This window comes from Sabethes cyaneus, chromosome 2 (genome assembly GCF_943734655.1).
Source record: "Sabethes cyaneus chromosome 2, idSabCyanKW18_F2, whole genome shotgun sequence".
In the NCBI taxonomy this organism is placed as follows: Eukaryota; Metazoa; Arthropoda; class Insecta; order Diptera; family Culicidae; genus Sabethes; species Sabethes cyaneus.
Window position 1 is genome coordinate 106,340,236 of NC_071354.1, and position 18,300 is coordinate 106,358,535.

Consider the following 18,300-nt stretch of genomic DNA (forward strand, 5'->3'; position numbering starts at 1 on the left):
CTATAAAACTCTTGAAAGAAATTCGTGCAATCTCAGACGCGGTCGCAGGTAGAATGCTGGCTACTGGAACCTATCGCGTTTGCCGCGAGCTTATTCAGCACGTGTGTAAGGCGAGCTGGGGATTGCGTACCTGTACCTATTCAGCAATGATAATCTACTACATAGCAAAAACCTTGCTCACCTCCCTACCACGGCACAGCAAATGCACTCTTCCAGGTGATACTTGCTAAATCATTTTATCGCCGTTATTATCATCATTACAGTCAGATTGATAGCATTGACCTAACGAAGTGAACCAGGCGTAGTAATCGATTGGAATATTTGTGGATTTTTCGCATATTTATGTGACTAAAGTCATGAACACGAAATTTTTTACTTAGGAGTCTACTGTATTTGAACAGTTGATTTGTTATTCTTAATAAATTTGATATTTTTTTAATAAATATTAGGCTCAATTAAGTTTCTTTTACTAATCCAGGACCCGTTTCTTGCCATAAACCTTGCAGCAGATGATTATTAATTGGAAATTGGTTATTTTTGGCTATACATCACTCCAATATCTTAGTTGATATCGAGGCAACACTGGTCTAACAAGATGGGTATCGTATGTTCGAAACTCGTCGGTGAAAGACTGTTACAGTCAAAATAAATCGTAGCACTAGACCCGCAAGTATCATACATCATGTTTGTTCGTGTCATAAACATCTTCTACACTTAATTTAATTTATTAGTTAATCTTCAACATATAGAACATTGCAGACATAAAACTTAAAAATAATTAAATACTACAGATTCTTTGCCAAAACACATTTTTGACAAACCAAAATCGAACAAGTAATAAATATCATAAAAACAACTGCGACAACTTGATCCTCCCAGTTGGCTTCGAAGTATGACGCTGACCTAATAAGCCAGTCGTCGAATGTTCGAATCTCAACTAGAAGAGGCTGCAATTGTCCTGCACTCTAACAGCTAGCTGCGAAGTCTGTCGTATAAAAACAGAAGGTCACGTTTCGATAACGGAATGCAGCACCTAGGCTTTGCTTTTTTAAAACGACTGCAGCAAACTTCCAGCGGATTATTCATTCCATTAACAGTTCGATGAGGCAATTGTCGAAAAAACTCAGTTTGGCGCATTACTCGGGATGGTGTGTAGTTTGCTCAATATATCCGCACAGTCGATGTTGCCTGCCAGGACGTCGAAAATTATCATACGTTGCAGGAATACTCGCCTACTTGGCAACGTTGGTAGGTCGATCAGCATGCAGCAACTTTCATACGGTGGTAGGTTTATCCTATCCCTCTAGCCAAGATTCCGGAGAGCGTAACGAATAAATTGCCTTTGTACACGTTCGATTCGGTTGATGTGGACTACATGATAAGGTGCCCACACTTGCACTCCGTACTCTAGAACACTGCGAACACGAGCGAACAATACAGGGTCTTCAAACTGTAGATCTTACTGCAGAAATACTTTGTATTTCTTTTCAGGAACCCCAACATTGTGTATGCCTTAGCCGTAACAGCAGAGGTGTGTCCTTCACAGTCGTCTTACGTCTGGTGAATGATATTATGCGGCATTTGTTCACTTTTGCTTCCATTCCGTTCAGACTGCACCAATGCACTTCCCCTTGTGAGCTACCCCTCCGTCCAAAGACATGGAGAGCTATGATTCCTTCTGTCAAATTTTGCTCAGAGGTGAACTTAGGTTAGGATGTTTGTATGAAAACTGCGCAACTCTGGACAACATTATGATTTTGACGGAGTTGAAATATAAACTGTTACCAACGGTTACAAGTATAACCTGATGAGAAGTACAATACAGCCGTTCGCTTCCGACTTTCAAAAATTCTGCGGAGATGTCGTCCGTTCCAACTGCTTTGTCGTTTTTCAGCTCCCCGGCAGCTTTTTTAACCTCGTTTAAAATTGGTGGATCCACAACTTGACCATCATCCTCAAACATTATTTTGTTTCTGTCGATAGCTTCATCTTTTCTATCATTTAACAGTGCATCGAAATGTTGTTTCCAACGTTTGGCCACCTCCGGTCTGTCAGTAATCAAGTTTCCTTCCATGTCGTTACACATAACAAGAGTTGGCAATGTCCAGCTCCTGATTCCGTTAATGTTAAACGATCAACGCTTCTAGTATCGTGCCTTCCGATAGGGATCTCCACCTCCGGAAAAGGTTTAAAGAGTTTTTAGCAAGTGGTGTCGAAAAAGTTACCAAAGTTCTTCGATGTCGGCTCTTCCTGTCATAGTGAATCAAAATTCACAAAGCGTATGATTGTTCACCCTTTCAATGGATCGTGAGCTGGGTTTGGACCGTCATGAGACAGGTTAGTTTCAACCTCCTGCTGTGCACGCGGTCTTTGTTTTAACGAAACTCCTGTGCAGTACGAGAGGAACATAGGTGCGAAGCTATGGCCCAATACTAGTTCGACTGGACTTTGGTAAAACGCTACAATTCCAATGTTGGGAATAACCCTCATGACCGACGTGGTTGTTATGTGGCCAAAATTTGAGTTATATGAAATTTATAACAACGTTATAAGTAGTAGTAGTAGTAGTAGTAGTAGTAGTAGTAGTAGTAGTAGTAGTAGTAGTAGTAGTAGTAGTAGTAGTAGTAGTAGTAGTAGTAGTAGTAGTAGTAGTAGTAGTAGTAGTAGTAGTAGTAGTAGTAGTAGTAGTAGTAGTAGTAGTAGTAGTAGTAGTAGTAGTAGTAGTAGTAGTAGTAGTAGTAGTAGTAGTAGTAGTAGTAGTAGTAGTAGTAGTAGTAGTAGTAGTAGTAGTAGTAGTAGTAGTAGTAGTAGTAGTAGTAGTAGTAGTAGTAGTAGTAGTAGTAGTAGTAGTAGTAGTAGTAGTAGTAGTAGTAGTAGTAGTAGTAGTAGTAGTAGTAGTAGTAGTAGTAGTAGTAGTAGTAGTAGTAGTAGTAGTAGTAGTAGTAGTAGTAGTAGTAGTAGTAGTAGTAGTAGTAGTAGTAGTAGTAGTAGTAGTAGTAGTAGTAGTAGTAGTAGTAGTAGTAGTAGTAGTAGTAGTAGTAGTAGTAGTAGTAGTAGTAGTAGTAGTAGTAGTAGTAGTAGTAGTAGTAGTAGTAGTAGTAGTAGTAGTAGTAGTAGTAGTAGTAGTAGTAGTAGTAGTAGTAGTAGTAGTAGTAGTAGTAGTAGTAGTAGTAGTAGTAGTAGTAGTAGTAGTAGTAGTAGTAGTAGTAGTAGTAGTAGTAGTAGTAGTAGTAGTAGTAGTAGTAGTAGTAGTAGTAGTAGTAGTAGTAGTAGTAGTAGTAGTAGCAGTAGTAGTAGTAGTAGTAGTAGTAGTAGGGGGAAGCCACCATCACTTCAAGGACTTGCCAGTTTATATAGGTAGAATTACAGAAGCTCCAAATTTGATTATCAAGTGAATTTCACACTAATACTGTTACATAAGGGTCAAAAGGGATTGGGTGGACCCACAAGCAGAGGTACTTGTGCGCATTCCGGAGTTATAAGAGTCGCCTTCCAGCAATAGGATCCTTCCATGTAATAATCAATTCGCTATACCAACTTTAACCCATGTGATGATTTGTTTGTGAGAATTATAAACTGTGATATTCGCTTCAGACCTTAAGGATTCAGGTTGGCAATCCACTCCATCATCCAGCCTTACACATATATGATATCAATAATAATACTATTAATAATATGATATTAAGATGAAATGTTGTATATACGGACAAAAATAGAACAATCTCACCAGCAGTCCTTCGAATGGAATAGTGTTGCGTCCTTTGAGTTTCCATAGGTGCTTCCAATAATTAATTTAATTTTTTCTTCTGGTATCCATGTGCAGTATTAAAACTCGTTTTGGCCAAAGTTTTCACTATATAATAGGAGGTGCTTCATAAGCTAAAACGAAAAAAATAATTAAAATAACTTATATTTGACTTGCCTATTAGCAAGGCCGTGTGGCTCCGCCGTCTGCCCAAAACCGCGGTTTTGAGATCAGGCAGCCGGGAACCACCCGACATCGCACCTCCTAGCTCGGCTACTCAATAGAGCGTTACCAGGTATGGCCACGTGGAGGCGCTAGGTAGGGGCTTGGGCTGGCCAGAGCTATGTTGGACGCTCATCATTTGCCTTTCCCCATTTCATACCAACAACATTTTGAGTCTGTTCAAATCACAAAACTTGGATTGTTCCACAACGACGTGAAAAAGAAAAGCAGATTGTTAAAGAGGCAAAGACGTTTAATTAAAAGCTTAATTTTATTATATTTAAAATCATTTGCATAAAAATATGTTTATGTAGAAAAATATAAAATTGTTTGCACGTTTTTGTATGTGGCACGTAATTCTAGCACGCAAAGGTTTTGTAAATATTATAGAAAATGCTGATCTAGTCTCTGAATACTTCAGTTATAAAAGGTCTTGCTTTAAAGCACATTGTGCTCCTAGATATAGGTATATTAGAGAAACTATAGTGAGATGATGGACTCGTAAAACCTAAAAGCATCAATGAAACCTCCGTTACTGAGTTACTTTGGCCATTTTCGCATTGTAGTTTCTCTAATATATATCGTGTAAATACTGCTTAAGTCGTCTTACTTTTCAAACACTGGGAACTACAGAAAGGCATTTCATTTTTCACACAAAATCGCCCACCGATGAGTGATTTACCGCAATCTTTTCCGCTGCACAGAAAACACCCTCCATGCCAGTGAATGTTACCCCAAGCGACTCCTTGCTCAGCTGGTCCGATAATTCCACGACAATTGTGGCATGATTTAGCAAAGTACGTATCATAACAGTTTAGGCAGAGAGGCATGTTTGATTTTTCATCTGGTACATACTGCTGACCAGCCAACGGAGCATCGCATTGATAACAGCAGAAATGTTTGATGTGGAATGTAGCCCCTTCAGCCGCGGTATACTCTTTGGTAAAAATAAGCTCGTCACAAGCAGAGCAACGAGGAATCTTCAATATATCGGCTAAATCTCGAGCACAGTACACATGGCCTCCATGATAGAAGTAAACTAAATCGGCCAGCAGTTCGTCACATTTGTGGCACTTAAAGCATTGAGGATGCCAGGCAGCACTACCACCTGCGCGTTCTGCTTTCACTGCCACTTCTCCCAATATGATATTTTGTTTACATCCAATGCAAGCCATTTCGTCAGGTGGAGACAACGGCAACTGATCAAGTTTTTCATTTGAAGATGGAATAAAAGGGTTGATAGCAGCGATTGTCGGAGGCGTCATTCGACTTTGACGAATCTCTGGGTACATATTCATATCCTCGATGGCTGGGATAGAAGCGAAAGCTCCTTCCCGTGCATTTAAATCATTGACATTCGGTGAACTAAAGACCCCTGGGTATGTGGAATAGTTTGGAGTAGGCGGAATAGATCCAAAGCCAGAGTCCTCGCTGTGAGAAATGTGCATACCAGATAATTGTTTGGCAAAGCTATCATCATTTTGCTGTAATCCTTGGATAGTTGTAGTTGAATCGAAAAGAGACGTTTCGGGATGTGCAATGTAACGTGTCACTTCCTTACGAAAGTTATCATCAAGAAGATATTCATTTCGAAATTGCTCAATTGGGCTTAGAATCGAGTCGGTGGCATAGTTAATATCATTCCTTTTGAGTCTATCGAATAGTTTGTCATAAATCGATCCACAGACCACTGCACTTTCAACTGCTTGGTGATCAATCTTCATTTTGTTTAACTTATCCTTGATAGCTTCAGGTAGTTTCGAATTTTGAAAATCGTTTTTCATTGGAAGATTATTCAACTGCAGTACTTTACCCGGCTGAGGTCCACTATTTAAAACATCTTGAACGATAGGAATAGACAGTATCTCAGCAAGCAAACGATTTGAGTTTTGCGCATTTTTTCTTATTTCAACTATTTCTGGAACCTCCGCTGGAGTGAACCCGAAAGATGAGAGATCAGAATTTTTGATAAAATCAATTATTTCCTTCTGAAAGTCATTATCACTATCGTAGCTGAGAAACTCATCTCTAAAATCATCAATTGGTTGAAGGAAGGCATCTTGAGCGTAGTTTATACCGCATCTGTTTAAATGAGATAGTAATTCATCGTAGAACGGACCGTTTAAAACAGCACTCTGAATAGTTTGTGTGTTGATCTTCATTGTTTCTAAGCGAGCCTTTGAAGTTGGCGATAAAAATGGGCTGCTAATAAAATCCGGAAACAAAGGATTTTTAGTGATAATCAGAGTTCCGCCAAAAATCGGCGCGTGCAAAGTTGACTTTAATGGCTCGGAATTCAGAATGGTTTTTAACACTAAATCTTTTTTTAGTGCAGCTTGACATTCTTTAGACAGCATCTGTGAAGGCTCAAACCTCAATTTTCTAATCGGGGTATCCTGATTCTGTGGCGCATCACGTCTTGCAAAATGCTTTAAAGGTAAAGGTGAATTGAACGGATCTTCCGCCGTTTTCTTCAGCACGTGTAAATCTGTTGACCCGGCAACAAATTTATCAATTTCTGCCTGAAATTTTGGATTATTAAGGTATTCCTGTCTTAGGCGATCCAAGGGACCAAGCAAATTACAATGTTCGTGATATTGTATTCCTCTAGCATTTAACGAGTTTAACATTAAATCAAGCTCAGGTCCATTTTGTACTACACTTTGAATTGCTTCCGAATTGACTTTCATTAATTTTAACTTGTATTTTGTTTTGTCTGATAGCAATGGACTTCCAATGAAATCTGCTTTCATTGGTTCGTTTAGAAGGCACAATGGTCGATCAGTTCTAACTGCTCTGCCGGAAATTGCATCTTGAATTGGTTTCGAGTTTAGAAGACGTTTAACAAGAGTGTCCTTCGACACATCATCTGCAACTGGAGCGGTATTAACCTTTGATTTAGGCAAATAATTTATATTGTCTCCAACTCGGAAGACATTTCCTTGACCAACACAATTTTTCTTAATTTTCTCCACATACTCTACCAACTGCGATGCTTCATTTTCCGAAAGATTATGACACAGGCTTGCATCCAGATCGTGTGGAGGAACCTGATATTCCAACTGTTGTTTACGTTTTTCTGCCGCTACGCTACCGGCTATGGGAATGTTATTTTCTCCTAATTTGGACATATAATCGGACGCTAACTCAGGAGTTACATTTGGTGGAATCCAATCAAGTTGAACAGGCTTATCGGTCAGTTCTGAAATCTTAATATCTGAAAAGAAAGTGGAACATTAGCTTAGATTTTCGAGTGTTTTTTTATCGACACTTGCAGGCTGGTTTGGAACGAATTGCGCCAAGAATTTCAAATTGAGCCCAACCAGTCACATCGTCGTCTTTGCAATCATGTTGCTCCTTCCGGCATTTACAATTACGGCATACCTTACGCCAGAAATGTAAATCTAATCCGGGGCATTTGTCTTCTAAAATTGTAAATGATATAATATATCTACATACGGAATATTCAGGCTTAGCTATTGTTCTTTTACCGCAAACAACACAAGGTGCACCATTGCCACTTTCATGACCAAGTTTAGCTTTTATTTGCTCCCGGCGACTTTCTAGCTTCACCAACCATTCTGGAGCCGCTGCAGTTTCTATTCCTGATTCGGCCATAGAGCAAATATTTAAAAATAAGTGGACGTGGGTCTTTAATTAAACTAAATCCTTTGTTAGATCGTATACTTAATCCCAATAAAAATCACAACATTGAATCTGAACTGAATGTAGCCTCGCAACCCGCATATTATTTATTAAATAAATATTTGGATTATTTTTATTTTATGAATCATAACTCTCAGAGCTGCCAGAAATGTTTTTTATAGTTTTTATTAGAGTGACTATAGCAGAGTGGCGACATAGACATGACATCTCAAATTTTTTTAGCAATGCCTTGCACTCTTAAGTGTGTTTATCTATAAATAGGTTTAATTTAGCTAAAACATGGTTAGAATATAAATACTCACAGTAAGAGATACGCGGAAACTAAAGCCAACGATTTGGTATCAGAGTACAAAAACTGCCAGCACTTGCTGCGGAGCAAAATGCTGTAGCAGTGTGACTTGATTGTTTTCAACATGATCCGCTTCTGTTTTGTTTACATCAATTTTGCACAATAGAGCGATATATCTTTCAACTTAATCAGTGTAAAATGCATTGTAAAGCTTTATACACATTGTGTCCGAGTATAATATTCAAGGTGCGGGACAATAGCGAAAGTAGATTTCACAACTATTTCAATACTTGTTAATCAAATATTTAAGCAAACAAAATGCGTGTTCGATTGGCTCCCTTTTGACAATTCTCGCTGCTCGATTGGCTCCCAAGATGGCTGCTTCCGCGTATCTCTCACCTCTGAGTATTTCTAGGTTTAAAAAAAACTCAACTCATGTCCTTGAAAATGTACAAACTCCAATTCTGAGTACTTTTCCAACCAAAAACTAAGTAGCTTTATGGCAACGTGGTATATACACAGTGAACAGACTACCAGGTAACCGACAAAAAGTTGTTACGTTTCAATAATAAGCATAGGCTAATTACTGTTAGATTTAAGGTAAATTATTCTATTACCCAGTAAACCATTTGGTTTGTATATCTCGATTGCAACTGAGATATACGAAATCATATCTGAAAGAAAAAGTTATATTTCACGCCATATAGGAACATATATGTACCAAAGTGGAGGCGATATACGTGCGAAAATTTTGACAATTATTTGTAATTCTATTTTGCGTAGTTTTTATAACATGCAACTAAATATTCCTGAATATATGATTAAGATATAATCAAATATTGCAATCGTCTATACTGCTTTATAATTCACAGTCATGAATTGTATATGAAGACACACATGACTGCAAAACAACTTATTGTTCACTTCGATTTAACATACTCTAATCATTACACAATTCCAATGTGAAATTGACATGAAAACGATTTAATGTGAACTTTCTATTACGATTTTGTGTTATCTGGGCGGTACCCAGATAACACAAAATCGTAATAGAAAGTTCACAATAAATCGTTTTCATGTCAATAGAGGTTTTCCGTCAAAATTTTTTTTTCCACTAAATGTTCGGTTTTGACTCTTAGAAATTATACCCATATAAAACTTTCTTTATTAAAACCTCTAACTACTGTAAAAATGAAAAACTAAAATACGTATATTTCAACCCGTCACTTCTCGGATGTATTACATGCCTTTTTGTACCAGTGTCCTCTATTTTCACCACTTCGAAACCATTTATGCCACTCTTTACTCTTGTGGCAAGCAACGCACGAAACGAAAAAGAAGGTAATCATTTAGCTTCATTCGTTTTGTCCTTTTCACTCAACCGCTGATACACATATGTCAATATCTGTTGTGCAATGCTGCCAGAAAATCTGAAAATTTTAATAAACAGTGCAGCCGAAACGAATTTTTTAAAACTCAACATTCGTGATTTGGTGAAAAGAAACTCACCATTCTTGCAATTTACATTGTTTGAAAAATCGTAGTAAATTCTAGAGTCAACGAAAAAAATATATTTTTGCACCATTATCACTCGTATTGGGAGTACTTTCGAGAAAAAATAAGAAAAGAAGGGGTATGATCTGACGGAAAACCTCTATTTCACATTGGAATTGTATAATGATTAGAGTATGTCAAATCGAAGTGAACAATAAGTTGTTTTGCAGTCGTGCGTGTCTTCATATACAATTCATGACTGTGAATTATAAAGCAGCATAGACAATTGGGTTGTTTAATGCATGAGAAATGTCTCATTTAGATACATTTATGCACGAAGAACACTTCCAGGAACATATAACAAAATTTATTTTTGCATTTAAATTGTCTACAGCTTCGATATTATAAAAAACATTATTTTAAGTTTTTATTAAAAGACACTTGCGTTTATATAATGACGTTCGTCAGTTACGTTGAAAAACATGCATAAGACACGTAACGTGATTTCAACAGGGACAATATTTCATCACTGTGACATCAAGAAATGTCAAAAGCTTTCACAAATGCGGCGCACTATAGTTGATGTTGAATGTAAGGTTGTCACAAACTATCAGGCAATCAAGCAGAGAATGTCGCGAATGGTTTTTCGATGACATGTAGTCTTAAATATTGACCTGACATATTAAACATTAAAAAAAATTTTTTTGACGTTTATACAATAGAAAAACCAAATGGTTTAGGTTTTCTGATTTTTTATGCCAATCTGCACACTTTAAAAAAAGCGCCGAAGTCGGCTAAATTTTGCCGAGATTTGGACAGCCGAGCGTTCGGCAAAATTTTTTATGGTGCCAAACGTTAGTAAAGATCCGTAAACGTCGATTTGCAAAACCGAAATTTATACCGAACGCTCGGCTGTCCAAATCTCGGCAAAATTTAGCCGACTTCGGCGCTTTTTTTTAAGTGTGTGCATCATATGCCATTACAACCCATATACCGTTAAACAACCCAATTGCAATATTTGATTATATCTTAATCATATATTCAGGAGTATTTAGTTGCGTTATAAAAACTGCGCAAAATAGAATTACAAATAGTTGTCAAAATTTTCGCACGTATATCGCCTCCACTTTGGTACATATCTAGATAGAATTAACAAAAGGGCGAATGTCGCAAATGTAAACAAAACGGGTGAGAGTTACTTTTTGCTGGACCAGCATAGGAAAATCAATCCTCACTCGGTTTGTTTACGTGTTGCGACATTCGCCCTTTTGTTAATTCTATCTTCATATATGTTCTTATATGGCGTGAAATATAACTTTTTCGTTCAGATATGATTTCGTACATCTCAGTTGCAATCGAGATATACGAACCAAATGGTTTACTGGGTCTGGAACTCCAAAAGCGAAGGCCGTCTACAGACGGTCTTACCCGTTAGAGGGTTAAATTCGCACGCAAATCGCCGATTTGGATTGACATTACGTTGAAAACTCGTAAATGTAGGTTTTACTATTTTGTTGTGTAGGATTTATGCGTGTAAATGTGAGGGGGATTAGACGGTGTATTCCATTCTTCCCTTTTTCTCTTGCTTTTTCTTTTCTGCAACTTGCATGCAAGAAACGAGGAATGGAAAGACTTGGGAAAGAAGAATAGCTAAACCTGCTGATTCTTGGAAATTAATTTTTCAATGAAACGTCAAAGTGGCAATGAATAAGCTAGAAAGCTGCTAAGAAACAAATTATCATTTTTCTGTGTAGAATAAAGTGATTGATAGGTGTAAAATTTGTCTACTGAACACTTGAGATTCTCAAATTTGTTTATTTTTGTTTAGTGCACCTCCATTCTGAGTAATGTCTGGTCATCAGTACGTTCCGAATCCGTCGAATTTGTTTGCGGACGAGGACGACATCGACGACGAGATGTTTCTGCGTAACGCCAGACGAACTGCTGCAAGCAGTAGTACTGCTAGTCCTCCCACTGCTGACCAAGGTTACAAATTTGATCAGTTCCAGAAAAGCTTCTATTCACAAAACTACGACGTTACAGGAGAGGAAGGTTACGGTTCAACTTCATTGATTGCTGGCAAATCAGTTGTGGGGACAAATTTTACTGCACGTCCGGATGTACTCGGGCCAGAGCCATACCAATCCGGGGCAAATTACGGCGCGTACAGTGAACAAATAGCCAGCGGTTATGTAGCAGACCCATATGCTGCTACAGGCTCTACTTCACCGTACGGGTCAAATGTATATCGACCAGTTGTCGGCGGAATTTACGGTGAACTGGACTCTGATGTGGATGATGAAATAGTTAGACAAAGGCAAACTTTTGAACAACGTCGACGAGAATTGGAAGAAAGCACATTGCTTACATCTCAACGTTGCCTAGGGGTACTCAGGGAAACAGAACAGGTCGGAATTGCAACTGCGGAAGAATTGCACCGTCAGCGAGAGCAATTGGAAAAGACTAAAAAGCAATTAGACGAAATTAACAACTCGCTCCGATTCAGCCAAAAGCATCTTAACAGTTTAAAAAGTGTATTTGGGGGTTTAAAAAATTACCTGTCTGGAAGAATGGCACCAGAACAACAACCCCAGATAAGTAGTTCAACAGGAATACCTCGAACGAACATATCGCCATCGCCAACAGAAGAAATTTACCCGAATCCCCAAGACTTTCGAATCCCGGATAACTATTGGCCAGACGCAGCAACTCGAATGCGACAAGAATACCATCAAGGACAGGATATGGCCCATACAAATGGAGCAGCCGGAGCAGGATTCAGTCATCAGTTGGATCAAAATTTAGATGATATGCGTGGAAATTTGTCCCGGCTTAAAAATCTTGCTTTAGATTTGAACCAAGAGATAGACAGTCAAAATGATCTGATAGACGACATCTCTAATCGTGTGGACGATGTCGATGTAAAGATTGGCAAACAAAACAAAGATATGAATCGGCTGCTGAGAAAGTGAAGCTTGTGTAGAGTCACGGTGAAACAACGATGATGAATGATATTCCTGAAACGAAAGAAAAACAAGCGTCATGTTGTCTCCGCTTCAATTGAGGCTCAATGATATAAATAATACAGACTAGGATACTAAGGCATAGCTCTTAGATAAGCACTATTAAAAGCATACAAAAAGGTAATTAGTTATTTAGTATTTTTTTATATGTTAATTTGCTCGTTTTCGACTTATCTACAATTTTTCTGAGCATGTACATTCATGTTTAGATTACTGAATAAACCTCAACGGAAGGCAAAAGCTGCATAGCAAATACAATACAATGTAGTCAACCACGTAATTGAGCTGAAAAGCATAAAAGCAAAACCTAAGAAAATATTGAAGAATCCATCACTAGCATTATATGTCTCTAATCTTTCGTCTCCTCGATCCGTCTTAATTACTAAAACAAAGTGGTTAAGAAACGTTTATAATATTCCTCCCTTCATTATCAAGTTTTGTAATGCATTTCTACTTTAACGAATTAAATAGATATAAAGCAGCACGAAGCTACTACAACACAAATCACAGATTGTTATAGAATGATAGAATATTGATTGTTTATCTAACCTCATTATGGAGAAAAAAAATAACGGTACAGTAAACAGAAACTTTGAGGAACCATGAGCAGTGAACTAAAGCATATACACATATTGAAATAAAAAAATTATTGTATTACTATAGATTGCGGGCAGTAAAATAATATATAAAAAATAAAGCAAAAATCAGACAATTATTGTAAACAGTTAATAATTCCTTGGTATAAGTAAAACATGGTTACAAATAAAAGATACGATATGCAACAATACATGAATCCGATACAGAACCTTTTTGTAATTAATTGATTAATATCTAACCAGAAAAAGAACAGAAACCAACCAACCAACCAATAGTACCTATTGCAAAAGTAATAAACTTCAAGGTTCAACTGATGAAAAGAAATCGGAACTCCGTTGCGAATCAACCTAGATTTTTGTGAAATCCGTTCCGGAAATGTATTTTTTTTTTGACGTAGGACTACGTCTTACGGCTAGGTTTGGGATAGGGTGTCATTCCAAAAAATCTTTCTCGAAAAGTGGTCAGGTTTTGAACGCTAATAGCACAGAACAGAAGTGGAAGTAGAAATTCAAACACGTACATGCTACTTTCTACAGATACTAGCGAACCTGGCGGTAGCGAGTCGCTTTTTTTCACGAAAACATACGAATGCACACGAAAGCATGTGAAAGCTGCTATGCGATTGGCAGCGAGCATTCTGCTTATATTGCTGTTATTTGCTTCTATACGAAAACCTTCCCAAAGAAAAATAAAAACAAAAAAGACCCTGTTACTAGTTTTGATCGCCGAATCGTTCGGACTTCCACTTCTGTTCTATGCTAATAGCTTAGCGGTTTCCTGATAGATTTTCAATATTCCTACACCAATCGATCGGAAAATGTTCTAAGAATTGATCCAAATGAAGACAAGTATGGATTCTTGATGTTGAACTATTGAAAAATTGAAAATACTGAGCCTATGTTTAACCAGAATTCTTGCTTCGTGTTTGGTTGTTGGAAATGACATCATCAAAGTGGTAACGCGTTTTCACGGCTTCAGTCATTGGCTGCCGTGAACAAGTGATAGAGATTAAAACCAAGTTAACACCAAATGAAACACTAATTTACCGCAACATGCGCAACAATGCGCAGGAAAATGCAATAAAACTAACCCCAGTGTTTTGTTTTAATAAATACTGCTGGCTGGCCCCAACCTTGGAAGCTGCATTACGAAGGCCAAACTTGAAAAGGAATGGAACTATCATCACGAAATCTCACATGCTCCTTGGTTTTGCGGATGACGTTGATATCATTGGAATCAACCGTAGAGCAGTGAAAGAGGCCTTCATGCCTTTTAAAAGGGAAGAGATTTGGACTTACCATTAACACCGCCAAGACGAAGTATATGGTTGCTGGTAGGGAACGTGGGAGCCCAAGTGATGTTGGTGCCGAGGTCGAGTTAGATGGGGAACGATATGAAGTAGTGGAGGAATTTATATACCTTGGTACACTCCTGGCATGTGACTTTCTACGGATTACGTAGCCAGCTGAAGTCCCGTAGTTTGCAAATGCGCACAAAACTGGCGCTCTACAGAACACTAATCCTCCCGGTGGCCCTTTACGAACACGAATCGTGGACGCTAAAGGAAGCTGATCGGCGAGTGCTTGGGGTTTTTGAGCGTAAAATTCTGCGATCTATACTTGGTGGCAAAATGGAAAAGGGAGTGTGGCACAGACGCATGAATCACAAGCTGTACCAAGTATAAGGGGCCATCCATAAGGTAAGTCACGCTTATAGGGAGGGCAACCCCCCTGACCTAATCGTGACGGTTTGTGACGTAGAGGTGAGGTGGGGTATGAAGTTATGTGACGTGAGATAAAAAAAATCAGAGGGGTTGTGTATAAGACACCACCGCATATTCAACGTAGGACTACGCAAAGCTAATGTAAAGATGCGTTTAGAATAGGCAATTTTGGCTACGTTGGGAATGCGATATGTTGCTAGTTTTTGCTCAATGTTGCTTCTGTCGCCACCTGCACATTTGTGGTACGTCGCCATAGTTACTTGGAAACATCAGCAACTGTTAGGAACAATTGCATGCCACTAGTTGCCAATCTAGACACACCTTACTAAAACACTTATGAGAAAATTGATTGCTAATGGAAATCATAATACTCTTCATTGACAGTTATGATGGTTCTGAAAAGAACCATTTTGAAAGTTTAAAATTGACTGAAACGATTGGATTGGCTACTTTGTGCTGTAGAGAAAAAGCATAGTGTTAGTATTACAAAAGCATTACATTACATAATGCAGAACTTCGCATCGTGTAAATTATTAGCAATCTGCACATGCTAAACCGTTATTTAGAGCAGCGTGGGGTCGAAATCAAACATCATGATAATGTTGATAATTTAAGTTTTCTGTTTGACACTGTGAATTAAAGTAATGTATGGTATAATCATAAATGACATTCTTTTTCTTACATCTGATTTTCAGTGGCAACATTATCGAGTTGATGTCACTTGTCCGAATATTTCAACTGGATTGTTTAAAGGGTTCAAGGGAAAAAATCACATTGTCTCTGGTTAAGATAGTGGTGAATTAACACTACAGAGTAACAATTATTAAAAAAATTGATTTGGCTAATCAGAAACTTACTAGCCGTTAAAATCAGGTACATGGTGTCATCTCCTTATCGGTTGGTAAGGAAAAGCTCCTGGCACTAATGTCGATATGGAAATAACTTCATTACTGTCCATCCATGTTTCGCGGAGCGCAAGGATATCTGCCTGTCTGAGAACCGCATCGGTTGAAATATCTGCTGAATGTGCGTGCGTTTAGACTCTGTACATTCAGGCTCAGCAGTACAGCAAAATGGCTTACGTTAGATATAAATTCTAGAAGTTCTGTACCTAAAGTAACCAATTTGTGGTTTTCCAGGCGCCTAAGTTCCGTCCGTAATTCCTGGATTCTCGGTGATGCAGTTCCCTTGGCATGGTAAAACTTAAATATGCCTCTGTTATTCGTCAAGTACAATCCTTCAATCGATGTAACTCTTGACATTCCCACGTACACCAACTGCTGTTCCTGTCCCTTGCCATACTCGTACGCGATTTCAGAAAATGTGCCGCCTTGACTCTTGTGTACAGTAAGATCATTCGCACCTACTAAAGGAAATTGAATACGTTTGCACTTAATGCTACTACTTACCTTAATATTTGCAGATCACTTTTCAATAGGTATCCAATCGGGCTGAAGAACGTCATGCTTAGAGTACACAGCGAGCCTCGATTTGACCCACAAGACCTTTCCAATGGAGTCATTTTCAAATTTGAGCAATGATAATAAAGCACAGGTTGCGAGTATTTCACTTATTAATATTTTGAACCTACATTATTTTTTATAATATTCTATCCGGCAAGTTGAAAGCATGGAATGATATATCCATAAACAAGCCGAAAATGTTTGATGACTGATCCCGTACATTTTTACATCTTTTCGGCTTCTATAGGACTCACCTGTTACGTTAGGCGATATGCTGGCCTCTACGTGCGCCGGAGCGGGCACCTCACGCAACACTTCAACGTTGGAGGGACCAGTTATTTCGTGCGATGCACCATCTAACGATGTATTGCCCACTTCCGAATTCATTGAATCACTACGATTTCCTTTTCTTCTCAAATGGTAGAATTTACAGTGCTCTGCCACCGTCAGCGCTGGCCTCTTGCTGGTCCAGTTAATAATGCCTGCTCACGGACTCGCTTGCAGTATTTACGCGTATATTTTGCTTGAAGCAATTGAGACATTGTAAAATCAGATGCACAAAATCACTCACTTCTCACTTAAATTGATTGTATGTTATAAATAACAATTTCATATGGTAACTATGGCGACGATTGAACGAATACTGTAAGGAATTTGGAAAAATTGTTCAACTTTACGTGGAAATTCCAGAAGTTACATGCAAAATACAATCTTCTAATAAAAACTATACAAAAGGCTGATATTTTGTGATTCGAATGGTATGCAAACCATAAAAATATATTCAGAATTGGCTGAGCTATAAGCGTTCTAAATCTATCACTTTGTCGTGTCGCGGTCATTTTTGCTTCTTCAACGTGCCACCCTATTAAAGTAAGACGTAGTCCTACGTCAAAAATTTAATTGGAGCAGCCCGCCCAGTTAGCTACGGGGCACAATGCTGGCATAACAAGCCAGTCGTCGTATATACGAGTCTTGACTGGGCGGTGCTGCTTATAGAGATAATGCGATATTTGCACTAGTCCGTAATTTCCCTGTAATCTAATAATCGGTTGTAAAAATTGTCGATAAAGAAGGGTCAAGTTTTTAAGGATAATTATACCCATGGCTTTGCTGGTTTATTCTTCTGGTATGAACTCTCCATTAAGGCTTTACAGAATATGCTGTACATCACTGAAGAGCTCCTTGAGTGCCATCCTGCCTAAAAGATTTTTGCAACCGCAAATAGCAGTCGCACAAACTCCTGAGAGGCTACGGGGTGCTACCAGAGACCAATGGCAATATTTCCCCTTGATATTCGTGCTGAACTCAATCGATGAACGTAAACTCTTACCGAAGTTCCATCACGGCTGGTTTTAAGGTTCTTTCGTGTAACCTATACCGCCCCTCACTCAAAAGCTCCCTGAAGGATAGAGTTTGTGCCACTTGCGGATTATATTTCGCATCTAAGGTAATGTTGAATGATTACAAAAAATACGCAAAATGATAAAATCCGTCAGAATTACCTATTCTGATGCCGGCCGCCTATGTCTTGTCCAATGCTCACTGTCGATCCAGGGAACTGCAACTCCCATCCTTTTTTTAATTGCCGAAGACCATTACCCAGATAACACAAGATCGTAATAAAAAGATCACATTAAATCGTATGCATGTCAATTTTACATTGGAATTGTATAATGTTTAGAGTGTGTCAACTTTATTGGTCAACTTTTTTGGTTAATGGACAGCTGAGATATCGCGATGGGCGTACAGCACCACCCACCGCGTTATACAAATCTTTACACCGCGTTATACACGTCTTTACTGACGTTGATACTTAATTCGCCGAGAAGCGAAGGGCAATCGATGTGATTGGTTAGCAGATCGGCAATCAGCATAGCACGGGAAAGCTCTCGCCTCACTTGCAGTGAGTCAAGTCCTATAAACTGTGCACGACTTTCGTAACTTGGCAGCTGGTGTGGATTATTCCAGAGTAACCGCCGATGAGCATATCGAACAAATCTTCGTTGGACAGCTTCAATCCTGTGTACTCCGTTGAGGTAATGAGGGTTCCAAATTACCAAGCAATATTCAGGAACTGA

General features: G+C 38.6%; 2 protein-coding genes across 2 annotated transcripts; one reads left to right on the forward strand and one right to left on the reverse strand.

The window, feature by feature from the left end:
• Nucleotides 1-4,301: 4,301 nt before the first annotated feature.
• LOC128738356 (uncharacterized) lies at nt 4,302-7,698 on the reverse strand. The gene is made up of 3 exons (XM_053833408.1): nt 7,459-7,698; nt 7,243-7,392; nt 4,302-7,184 (listed from the first exon to the last, which is right to left on the reverse strand). The coding sequence occupies exons 1-3, from the start codon at nt 7,583-7,585 to the stop codon at nt 4,564-4,566; spliced, it is 2,898 nt and encodes a 965-aa protein (XP_053689383.1). The 5' UTR covers nt 7,586-7,698; the 3' UTR covers nt 4,302-4,563.
• Nucleotides 7,699-11,127: 3,429 nt separating this feature from the next.
• Nucleotides 11,128-13,284, forward strand: LOC128738359 (synaptosomal-associated protein 29). Its single transcript, XM_053833411.1, has 2 exons — nt 11,128-11,402; nt 11,460-13,284. Exons 1-2 carry the CDS (start codon nt 11,264-11,266, stop codon nt 12,386-12,388), a joined length of 1,068 nt encoding a protein of 355 aa, XP_053689386.1. The 5' UTR covers nt 11,128-11,263; the 3' UTR covers nt 12,389-13,284.
• The last annotated feature ends 5,016 nt before the right edge of the window (nt 13,285-18,300 follow it).